A 12,440-nucleotide genomic window follows, 5' to 3' on the forward strand; every position below is an offset into this window, starting at 1 on the left:
TTTTGGATATGTACAAGGATTAGGGGCCATCTGGAAAAAGGATCATGTGAGGGAGCATCCACAGTAAAACATTAAAGGAAAGGCAGGCTGCTTTGCATGCCTGACCCAGATAGTTTTGTAGGCACTGTCTACGTAAGTAGAGTACAATTTATGGAGCAGTCTGGAGACTCTGATACTCCTGCAAAGCACAATGCCATTCTTGGAATATCAAGCAATCCTTTTCCATAGTGATGGCACAGTATGAGGGGAAGGCAAATAGAAGGAGGCTGTGAGTGCTAGGAGAGCCCAGACTCCAGTAGCCAAGGGCTTATGCTCCCTTCCTTCTCCTGAACAAAGGAGAGGAGGGAGGGCTCTGCTCTAATCCTCCCTCTGGCATGCATTTTAAATAAATCCTTTGTGGTCAAGGGAGGGGAACAGACGCTTATCCAACCCTCCTCCTTCAGCTGCTCAAGGTAAAGCAGTTGGCAGCAGCCACAGCATCTCTTTCCACTGAGTCCTTTCTCTTCCCTGTGTTGTCAGAGAGATCGATTTGTGATCTCAGAGACCAAAATTTCCCCTCTGAGTTCCCCCCAGTCTGCTCTGTCCTAGGAGCCCACAGCTTTTCCATGTTTAGAGCAAATCCTTCAGCTTTGGGGAATGAATGGGTAAAAACTTCTACCACGTGTATCTCATATGACTGGACAGTATAAAATAGCCTAGAAGGAAGAAAGAGAAAGTAAACAGTACACTGAGAATTTATGAGAATCTTTTTGTAAACCTGCACCTTTACCTGTGATGCAAATGGCATTTTCATGGATTTTGTGCTGAAACAGATGTTTAAAAATCATATATATTGACTAAAATTATAGATACTGGCCAGATTACAGCAAATATAGATGTTGCCACTAGCAGCCACAAACAATGGCTGCAAAAAAAACCCAAATAATGAATCCCAAAGTAAAAGAAACCAGAGTTAAAAGCTAGAAGTAAACAGAATCTAGAAATTACATACTGTTGAATAGAAACTAGTGGTGGCCCTTGAAAACTCCCTTTTTTCCTTCCGATAATCAAAGGCCATATTGTGCCTCTAGGCACAGCTTTGAGCAAGGAGGGATGAATAAATTGCATTGCTACAGGAGTAGCCTTAGGGTGGGAAGAACAGAGAGCCAGTGTAACATCCTCTTGCTCAGATCAGTAAGCAAATGCAGCTCTGCTGTGCAGCAGATGCAAACCACCCTGAGGAAGGGTGACAGTGTCCAGCCTTGTGGTCAGGAGAGCAAATCACCACTGCAAAGCTGTTGTGGGGCATGAGAACATCCCATGGACATGGGTTCTAACATACGTATTAAACACATGCTATTCTGTATCAGAACTAATTTGACAGACCCCAGGATCTTAACCTGAATCTCCTTGATCAGTGCTGTAGTAAAAGGGCAGAACCTTTGTTTACCTCAGAGGAGAATTTCTTACGTGCAACTGCTAAAGATTTTTGTCCAAAAATCTCTGTGAAGAAAAGATTAAGCCTGACTGATTTTCAGGGCAGCCTATGTGCTTCTGCATAACCTCAATTTACCATATACTCTGTACATTGAGCTACCTGGAGATGAGCAAGAGCATCATGGAGGGGTGGCTCAGATCAAATCCCAGGCAACAGATAGATAATACATAGCTGACATTATCACAGAGTTAATAAACCTCTATTTTGTGGTTTAGCCTTACTATGGAGAATCAGGGAGAACCCAGAGCTGGGCATGCTCTTTACCATCTCACTGCCTGATAACATTCCCTAACACAGGACATGTCTTCCACAAAGTGATGAGTCCTTCTGGAGCAGAAGGGCACTTTATGTCACTTCTTGAATGTCCTTGGATGTCCTGGGGAAACATCTTGTTGATCCTGGACAAGGTTCATCACAGAGGGAAGAAGAATGAAACTCTGATGAAGTGATGAATGGGATCTTAGTGTCGGGCATGGACCACAAAATCACCCTTTATACAAAATGAGATGAAGATTGAAGTGAAGCAGAATTTAGTTGTCAAAGTGAAAACAAGAGTGAGTAAGATTTTTCTGAGACGTGTGAACATAAATAAAGAAGAAATCTAGGTTTATATCCACCTATGCTTTTAAGTTAGTTTTAAAAGGCTTTTCTTTCTTTCTGTATGTTGTAGTGATTGTATCACTAAGGTGTTTACATAACTTTGTGGCTGAGGACCATTTTAAAGAAGTCTTTAAATGTGTAACTTTTATATAAATCTCCCCTAGGGCTCTATGAAGACTTTCTTTCCCCTCTGGATTTCTCTGAATGTACCTTTGGGGTTTTTTTGAGGGACTAATTTCTAAACCTGCCAAACTTTTAAGAATGTTAATATCCTTTGGACCTATTTAGACAGAGCCATCTCCTGCCCACACTGTAAACAGAGCTTGTTATGAACAGCTCTTATGCTTAATTAACTGTAAACAAATCATTATCCGATGAGCAAAACATTCCTTTCCACACTGTGGGGTGGGGTTTGGCCCTCAGTGTTCGGCTCCTCTGCACTCAGCCTTTTCTTCTAGAGCCCTGCATATATTGACAGAGATGCCTGGTGCCAGCAGGACGTGGAAGGATGCACAGGTTGTTACTGCACAGGTTCTTACAGCCTGGCTGGCTGCCCAGCTGAGGAAAGGGCTCTGCCAGCCCTCCCTTACCTCTCCTGGAACGGCATCAGGGACAACAGATCCTTTCTCATCTGAAGTCTACCCAGACTAACTGAAAGTGGATTTCTCCCATCAGGCTCCAGACTTTTATTTTGATAGTACAGGGGGTATAGTACTGGATATTCAAGCACATTCTTCTCTCGGATCCTTATAGAACATAGATATTAAAAAATGCATTTGTTGAGCTAAATCGATATAGTTATATGAGCAGAAAGAAGATCCAAGGTGAACTAAGGGTGGCATCATGAATGGAAAGTGAGAATCATCTTGCTTTGCAAGTCTCACAATATCTTTATTTATTATTTCAACTCTAAATTAGGTTCAAATTAAACTTTTGCAAAAATCTGATTTTATATAGATTGTAAACAGATTTTTTTTATATCGTATTTTTGTAAAATTCTACTGCAGTTCCCAAGAATGTTTGTTAGTTTGATTTCCCTTTATTCACCAACATTGTACCACTGAGACTTGGCAGTGAAAGTGGTTTTATTGATTTTCATTATCCAAGCTAGGAGAAATGCAAAATATAAACAGCAGGAATTATGACCCTTTTTGCCTCTAGTAATTGAAGGGTTTACTGGTAACAACATTCAGTAAGTAGCAAACAAATATATTTTACTGCGTTAACAGGAAAAAAGTTTGAAAAATCACAAACCAGATCTCCAGGGATTATGAGACTGATTTAAATGATGAAGTTTTTTTACTTTCTTTTCATCTGGTTCAAGTTTATCCCCAAATCCCTTCTAGTCTGAAGCCCCAGAACAAAATATACCTGTAATAATAACATCTTAAGGCTATTTTGGGACTTTTTAAAGTACCTGAACTCAGATTGATTGTATTCCTCTTACATGGTTTATTAATGGTAGAAAGGAGGCTGAGCCAATAGTGCTCCAGGAGCAGCTCCTTTGGCAACCCTGACTACTGATGTCAAATAGTTAAATGCCTAGTGGGTGATGGTGTAGGAAGGAGACACTGCTGAGAGCCAAAAACTAGAGGTCAAAACTTGTGTTGTCTTGTTAGCAGCAAAAATAGGGAAAAATCCTTTGTGCTTTTAGGCAAGTTGCTTAACCAGTCCATGTCTGCTGGCACAGTGTTTGCAAATCTTCACTGACATTTGCTGGCTCTTTTGGGATCTTTAGATAAAGCCTTTTAGACATGAAAGCAAAGTGCTGATTATCCTTATTGCAATGTCCAGTTACAGCAGAGAAAGCGTAAGAACCGTTCAATTTGGAAAAACGTGAATTCAGAAGTTTTAAATTCTACTCCCCTGGCTGGTGCTGTGGTAATGCAGAACCACTTGGGAATGAATGGCCGGGAGGGAGGGCAGGGATGCCAGTGGGGCAGCATTACTGGTACGGTATCCGTGCCCCAGGGAACTCCCAGCAGCACCAGCGTGACCCAGGTCAGGCATGGAGGTGGGACCACACTGCTGCCCTGGGAACAGTGCAGGTGAGCTGGGAGCCCTGTGCTTTCACGTGGAGGGCTGATCTAGCACAAGCAATGAGGATGCTGTAAAGGGAGCTTATACCTGGTCAGCACCTTGTGTGGTGGCTGTAGGGTTTCCCATTTGATGCTCAGGAGATCAGGAACTGAGTGTATGGACCTGACAGCCTGCAGCCTGTGTGCAGAGAAGCCAGAAGGGAGGCCAAACCAGTCAGCTGTAGTACAAAACCACATGAAAAGTGCAAAAGATTAGCTAAGGCAGTCATTTAGGGAAAGGACTCATTGTGGTTGATGGAAGTGGAGGTCTCATCCACTCCCTTTCCTGCTCCCAGCTGCTGGGCCCTACCCTTGCCCTCTAGCCTGCTCTGGGATGTGTCGGAACCTTCCCTGAGTGGCCTTAGCTTGCCAACAAAGCAGAAAACAATCCTTTCTTTTTTTCTGTGTTAGTTTTTTATCAGACTGAGACACTGAAAGCTCATGAAGAGACCCAAGAAGCATCAGGTGGGAAAGGATGATGGGAGGTGAGGAAGGCAAGGGTAGCATCCTTCAGTGACAATAAGTTGTTAAATATGCTCATCCTCTCTCATGGAACTGATACATGAATGATGAATGTCATGAATATTATCTCATGGATATGTATTTGTGTCTGAATCTCATAACTAGGCTGCCTGCAAAGTACTGTAACCTGGTATAAATCAAAAGAAAAAGGCTGCTGTCTTGCTGTGCCATGTCCTCCCTGGGGCCAGCATAGGCTTTAAACCCCATTACAGAACTGAGTTCTGATTTCTCCTGATTTTCTGTTTTCTGCAGAACTGATTTGGCTGAAAGCTAATCTGGCAAAAAAATTAATTTCCACAGCATCTCATTGCACAGACCTACAACTGTGTGTGCTGGCACACGAAAGGGAATGGATGGGAACAAACAGCTGGGGCCAGAAGGGAGCAGAAGTCCTCCTCTGGGGGGCAAAGCCAGTTTATGCTGCTTGCAGCATTAGCTGTATGATGATCTCCTTAGAATGAAATATGGTTTAGATTTCCCTTAAAGAACCAAGCAGGCAGCCCTTCTCAAATGCACGACAGCGTAGTAAAAACAAGACTCATTATTAGTCAGTTTTCAAAGTTGCTGTATTTTACTCTGAGTAAATTTAAAGTGGGCATAAGGGTGATATCAAGGACCTGGTTCTTAGAGGTTTGTGTATCCAGCAAGAAGAGGTGTATGTGACTCTGCAGCTGCTTTGGGGTTTGGAAGCCTTCAGCTCTCTAAGGTTCATGGGGTATTTTTTTTCCAGAAAAGTATTTTTTCTTGTAATTCCTGATGATTTCACGCAGGAACAAATGATGTAGAGATCTCGTAAGTAAAAATCACCCTCAGCTCTCTTTCACCCTGTAATGGACTGATTAAAAAAAGGAGTCTGCTTCACCATTGTCTCGAGAATGGAGCTAAAAAGCCTTGTTGCCCCAGCTAGGCTGCTGTAGGAGCTGAGCTACTTGCAAAAGCTCCAGGAGGTATCTAGCAAGCCAGCAAAGGCAGGTAGAGGAGCAAAAAAGATAAAAAGTTGTTACAATCAAGAACACAGCAAGGACTTACTTTCCCAAATAAGGTATGGCAGGCAGATCTCGCTTGGAGACCGGGGAACCAGCCAATGGACTCCACTCAGGGCCCATCTTCATACCAGGAGACCTTTGCTCGGATACTGCTGAACTGGCCAGTGGGCATCCAGGGGCTACCACGGTGAGGGTATTTAGGGCCATGCCCAGGGGATGCTGGGGGGGCTGTTTGAGGACTGCTGCAGGAGCTGCTGCCATTCCATTACCCTGCCGGTTCAGTTCGTTCCTCAGAGGATACAAGGCGACCGGGGAAGAAGCCCAGCAGAGATCTACCAGCTTGCAAGCCAGCAGCAGTTCATGGGGGTGGTAAATCCTGTCCTGTGCTTTTAACAGTTATCCTTAGCTTTTCCTACTTTTCTATCATCCTTCTTTCTCTCTGCTCTTTTGTGTTACAAAATAAACTTGAAATATCGTTTTGGGATCCAACATCTGGCCTCGTTTGTGACTTAATCTCACCTATGAGAATGTTTTAGAAAGTGGTTCCCCTCTGTATCTAAGCGGACCGGAACACATCCTATTGCAACTAAGACTGTAGTCTTAGCTGTGCCAATATGACAGCTTTTCTTGTAGCACTGTTATCAGCATTGGAGGAACTAACTTTTGGAAAAGTGCTCCACACACTGAGAAGGAAAATAGCATGGCCAACTCTCCTATAAAGGAAAGTTTCTTTTCAGAAAGTTGTGCAGACTATCCCAGAGACAGTTACAGGTAACTATATGATATGTAGGTGTTAATTGTTACCAGATGGCTTCAAAGGCTTTCAGACTGTTTCAACATAAACAAAGGTGTGATGCACCCAGAACACAATGATGTCTTATCAGCAATACCACACATAACTTTCAAACAAACACTGTCAGAGAGTAAACACACTGGTGATTCCTCTGCAACCTTTCCTCACTCCCGCTTGTTGATGTGTGGTAATTAAATACAACCTCAGTTTCTGTAAGATACTAAGCACACACATTTAAAGAAAATAGTTTCTTTTCTTTCCTTCTGAAACAGCTATAGGTCCTTATAGTCCAGCCATAAACATTTTGAAACCTGCTGCTTCTGCTTCAGGTATGTCACTGAGGACAAAATTGTTTCATTTTTTTTTCAGACTTATCTGTTGGTCTAAATCAAGACACTTTCTCTGTCAACAAGCTCCACCCAACTCCAGTTACAGTGCATGTCACCTGCACTTTTCAAAATTTGAGAAAAAAGAAAATCATACCATGTTTTTTCCTGAGTGTGTCAGACCTTACTTATAAACAGAGGAAGAGGGGGAAAGGGAGAGAAAAAGAGAAAGACACCTTTATGTTCATAGTCAATTATTAACCTAAGAATCCCTTGTACTCTGTAGCCAAAACCATATAAGCACAGTGACCCAGGCTTCCCACCAGCACATCAGCAGCTTAAATAGAGGAGTGCCTTGAACTCCTCCTGCTCTCACTGATTTAGCTCTGAAGCTGCTGTGTGGGACTGCTCCCCCTTACCATTTCTCAAGAGCAGAGAAAGGTTTGAGAAGATGTTGCTCCCTGCCCCAGGTATCCCTGCTGCTCCCTCCATAGAAACTCAGCTTACAGAATTCCTAGGTGTTATACCAAGGCTTCCCTCTTTCTCCTCCTGGATTATTTTTCATGTGAATCATTTTCATAACCTCACTGACTTGCTGGTCCCTCCAGCAGTTGGGAGGAATAAGTAGTTACCATGATGAATGCTTTACAGCGGTAAAAGGTGATGTACAGGAAACCATCGGGCCCTGCTCCGTGATTGGGAGCCAGCGGTGAGATGGCTTAGGGCTGAGCTGGCAGGGACACAGCAGTGGGTCTGGAATGGCCACATGGGCTGACTCCAGGGAACAGTTCAGTTGCCCCCAGCACTGCCCCACCGGCCCTGGAGGTGTTTCTGGTCTGCAAGCTGTGCTACCTTCCCCACGGTGTTTTCTGAAGAACTAGAACATTCCTGTTCCTCTCCACTGCTTCTTTGCTCTGGAGGGAAAAAGAAAGTAATTTTTCTATGGTTCAAAGCGTACGGGATGCACATTTGCTCACTTGCATAGGCAAACACACATACATACCCAGGGAAAGCGGGTCTATATATGGTTTAATAGATTATTTCTTGTGATTTGCTCTGTAATGCTGTGGGCTGGTGGCATACATGTCTGGATTTGAAAAAGCAAGGAGGAATTGTTTACCACTGCAGCAGTCCCACATTCCACCTGTGCCTGTTCTTAAGGAACCAGGATGAACTTTCCACTTGCTAGAGTTTATTTGGCTCTGTTCCCACCTCATCCCAACACTTCGCTATTCACTTTAACCTCCAGCCACTTCCACTGCAACATCTCTGGTACCGTCATTTGGTTACATCATACAGCACAGGGCTTGGACTGTCTTTGTGAATGCTAATCTGGGTTGGTGGGGATACTTCTACTGCAGCAATAGTCCCCTTGTGCTGTCTGATGTCATGCTGTGATTTAGAGGTATTTTTACACTGCCTTTGCTTTGCTTTGCAGTGATTTTCAGCTATACACATCTGCGTGTAGATTGATCCGTTATGGTTGTAGCGGTGTCAGGTTGTCTCGAGTATTTGCACTATGTTGTATGTGGTCTCGTGGTAGGTAAGTTACAGGGAGCACTACTTGGTTACCCACGTGGTACAGAAAGATGTACTTTGCAGAGCAGTGGGTGTTTGTGGAGTGCCTGCAGGTCACTGTGTGTAGTGGCAAGGTGTGTGCGAGGTCTTGTGTCACTGTCTCGGTAGGTCGGGGTGGGCAGCTGTGCACGTGTGTGTTCCACAGCTTCGTAGGGCAAGGGCTGTGCTGAGGCCGTGGTCACCGCACCACGCTGCAGGTCACTGCGCACTATTTCTCCCCAGGTGTATTTTGTGTGCCACAGGGCCCGCTCTGTGCCTCAGGGGTGCTCTGTGCTCACCGCGGTACAAACCAGCGCTGTCGGGGCACACAGCTCCTTGCCCCGCATTAACCCGCGCACTGCGCAGTGCCCCCGAGCTGCTGCGCGTCAGCCTTTCACGGCGGTCGCTCCGGGGCGGGCAGCGCTGGGTGCAGCCGCCGGGGAGCCCCCGGGTGCCCGCTCCGCACAGCGCGGGGTGCGGAGGCACCGCGCTCTGGCCGGCGGGGCGGTCCCGGCGGTGCGCGCAGCGCTGCCCCGCGGCCCCTTTAAGCGCATCCCGGCGCTCCGTGCCCCGGGCGAGCCGCGCCGCCGCCCGCGGCCGCCCCGCCCGGCCCGGCCCGGCCCGCGCCTCCCGGAGCGGCGCGCGGGGCGGGGCGGGCACGGCGGAAGGAGAGGCCGCGGCCGGGCCTCGCTGCCGGCGCTGCCCGCGCTCGGAGGCGCAGCCCCAGCCCCGCGGGAGCACCTGCCGCCCGCCCCCGGGGCCGCGGGGCGGCACCTGCCGGGCCGGGCCGGGCGCCGATCGCGGGCGGGCAGGGCGGGCATGGCGGCGCGCTGAGATGAAAGTGACCGTGTGCTTCGGGCGGACCGGCATCGTGGTGCCCTGCAAGGACGGGCAGCTCCGCGTGCGGGACCTGACCCAGCAGGCGCTGCAGCGCTACCGCAAGGCCCAGGAGAAGGTGAGCGGCGGCCGGGCCGTGGCGGAGCCGGGCCGGGGTGAGGGGCGGCCGGGGGAAGGCCCGGGGCCGGCGCGGGGGGCGGCGGGACCGGGGGGACGGTCGGGCTGCCGGGCCGGGGGCCCGCGGGCACGGCCCCAGCGGGGATGCCCCTGCCAGGTACTGTGTGTGCGCAGCTGGTGCCGGCGGGCTGGGAGCGTGTCCCGCTCAGCTACACGGCCACGGCTGGTATTGCTGTGCGTGTTGACTAACAAACTTGATACACACTCAAGCGTAACATTGAGTTATTTTCATTAAAGCTTGTGTTTTCTGGCAGTAGCTGCCCAGTGAGGTGCTGTCTGCATGGGTAGGTGACTTCCCTTACGTGAAAGGAGCTCTTAAGTTTTTCTTTGATTGTACCTAATTGAGCATAAAAATACTTTTTTCTTTTTTCCTCCAAGAGGCAGGTGCTGAAGGCTAATGGGGTACTGTTCAATGCCGATGAAAGGCCTAGTGTTGCAAATACTGCTTTGCGAAAGAAATTCCAGTTACAAGTCCTGAATTGAGGACCTGCAGGATTGTCCATCCTCCTAAAACGTCTGAATAAAAAGTACAGCCAAAGTCTTATGGGATCTGTTTTGTGACCTGTGCTGGTTTCTTATGGGCCCAGTCAGTTCTTTGATATCCTGAATGCTAAACTGGAAGTAAAGTCTTGTTCTTGCAGGTTTATTTTGAGAAAAACTTGCCACCGATATGTGAAATACATTATGAACAGCTGAGACTGGTCTAGTAGAGATTGGTCATCGTGTTAGTCCTTCTGAGTGGCATGCTTTAAGCTGCCTTAAGATACATTGAGCTTGACAAATAATTTGTATGAAAAGTCTTTTTCCTAACAATGTTGCCTGTGTGTAATAACTGCATGATGTTTATAGAATATTTGGTGCTGTTAGGGCCAACAGTCAGTGAGATCTTTTGCACTGAAGTATAGTTCAGAGTACTAAAATACCCCTTCAAGACAGGGGTTTTATCAGAACCATAATTACTTTCAGCTGAGTTGAATTTAGAAGTTTAAAATTTGATATCAGCTTTGATTTGTGCTTCTGATGAAATTGCAATTAGTCTCATGATGATGGCTTGAAAGTGGCCTCCAAAGCCGTTGTATAAGTATTTCAAATGCCTTTTCCTCTGTCTTTAGTTAATTTTTTTTATTTCTTTAGAAAGGAGTAGAAGGGTGCCTGCCTTTCTAGGTGAAGCCCTGACTGTTCTGAAAGGCTCAATAAACAATTATAGGATAGAAATTCCAACAATGTGAGAAAGGTTCAGAAAAATGCTGGACACTTAAGATGTACTACAGTTCAATTGGTTTCTCATGATTTTGTAACCAATTGGCTATTTAAGTAGTATCTAAAGAATTTTTTTTTATATCAAGAAGTCATCTCCTATGTGCCCTTCAATGTGAGGTCAAAATCATCAGCCTTTTTTTAATGGAGAGCCAGAGGTCAGAGTTCATGTTTTTGACCTTGTTGTATTTCTTCCTTTGCAAATGAAACCTTTTTTTTCTGGCTTATTTCCTTATGGAAGTTTTGAGTTCCCTGTTCTGCACTGTAGGTGGACAAAGCACGTACAGGCCAGTTCATTCAAAAATTGCTGATCACCTTGAGTAGTGGTGCTTCAGAGCTACAGCTTCTACAAGGGTGTATGAAGAGGCAGGGTGGGGGGAGCAACCTGAGGGCCTGAAAAGCAGAGTAGGTTTTCATACAGATCACTAGAAAAAAAGTTTTTTGGCTTCTGCACCTTCTCTCCCCCCGAGTTCACTGGAAATGTAAACAGTTCTCTTGCAGTGCTTTGATTAGCTGGCTTCCAGCCTACATGATTTGCAGTGGAACTGGCCAAAAAGATAAACAGACAAATTTCTTCTTATCTTGACAAGCATCATTCAGTGTTAAATTGCTTTCCTGGGGGAAAATTTGGGGTTGGTAAAATAGATCATACAGATATCTCAAACAATTAATTTTATTACCTTTTGGAGTATTTTTTGTCTGATCTAACATGATGAATTGGGTGTTTTGCCATTTTCCTTCTCTTGGCTCCTTCTATAATTAGCTTTCTTTAAAAAAATATAAATCTTATGGAGAATGGCATTATCTCAAGGTAATCAGCAGCTAAAATCTGCTGTGAGGTGTGCATGTAAACAGGTTTGTGCTAAAGATAACTGCATATTTGTTTTTCTTTTCAAAATATTTAGAATGCTTTCTGTGACAGAATGCTGCTCATTCTGTTGGCATGTTAAATGTCCTTGTTGTAAGTTTCTTTTCAAGTGTTAAAATCTTTTAAAAGAATGAAGTGGAAAATGGTATTGCTAAAGTGCTTAAAGTATTTGGAGAGGGGAGGAGAGTTGATACAGGGAATATCTTTCATAGTTGCAGAATGGAAAATGAAAAAGTTAGCTAGGATACAAGCTTTAGGAACTTTTTATTAGTTATGGTACAGTCAAATACCACAAAAATGTGTGTGAGAGGCTCTGAATTTTGGGAAGTCCAGTTTTGCTATTACACTGCAGTCACTTGTCTGACAAAGGGGAAGGTACAAGATTAGATTATTAATTCATGTACAATTGTAAAATATTTGAATTTACATGTATAAAAATAGAAAATTTTCGAATTGGTTTAAACTACTCAGCACTTCTTTATACTTGTAATGAGAGGAAAGTTGATGCAGTAAATGATTAAGTCTCTCATTTCTGTGAGACTTTTGGTAGATAGCTGAGAACTCTGTGGGCAGTTGGTTATTGTAGCCTGCTGTGTTTCCTTAGCAAGTTTGGTTTGCTCTCTTGACTGGGCTGTGTTGGCAAGGTTTGGTCATGAAGGCTCAGCTGCCTCAGCTAACAAAGTTGCTTCATTAACTGAAACAAAACACTAGGCCCATTTCAATTGAAAAATCAGGCAGTGATTGTTTTTTGATGCTACTGAATTTAGTGGATATTAGAGATACTGTTGCAGTTCTGAATGGGCAGAGTTTTTCTGATTCACTGGAGGATACCAATAACTCTGGAATTATGAACTTTGTATTATAGGATCAACTACAGTATCATCATGATGTGAATAGTCTTAGATATTTAGGACTTTTTTTGTTGATCAGCTTCTTTGTGAGAATTGTGAAGAATTTTTAAG

General features: G+C 45.0%; 1 protein-coding gene across 4 annotated transcripts in view; it reads left to right on the forward strand.

The window, feature by feature from the left end:
• Nucleotides 1–8,995: 8,995 nt before the first annotated feature.
• Nucleotides 8,996–12,440, forward strand: part of PARD3B (par-3 family cell polarity regulator beta) — a 399,222-nt gene continuing 395,777 nt past the window's right edge. For 3 of the 4 annotated variants that reach the window (XM_027731420.2, XM_039389619.1, XM_027731421.2), the window contains exon 1: nt 8,997–9,294. In XM_027731420.2, the coding sequence (XP_027587221.2) occupies nt 9,175–9,294 (120 nt within the window). In that variant the 5' untranslated portion in view covers nt 8,997–9,174. Of the gene's footprint in view, nt 9,295–12,440 lie in introns of all 4 variants that reach the window. The other variant, XM_039389618.1, reaches the window with a different exon arrangement.

The sequence above is a fragment of the Pipra filicauda genome, unplaced genomic scaffold (assembly GCF_003945595.2).
Source record: "Pipra filicauda isolate LSUMZ 115617 unplaced genomic scaffold, ASM394559v2 scaffold74_size2892960_pilon, whole genome shotgun sequence".
NCBI lineage: Eukaryota > Metazoa > Chordata > Aves > Passeriformes > Pipridae > Pipra > Pipra filicauda.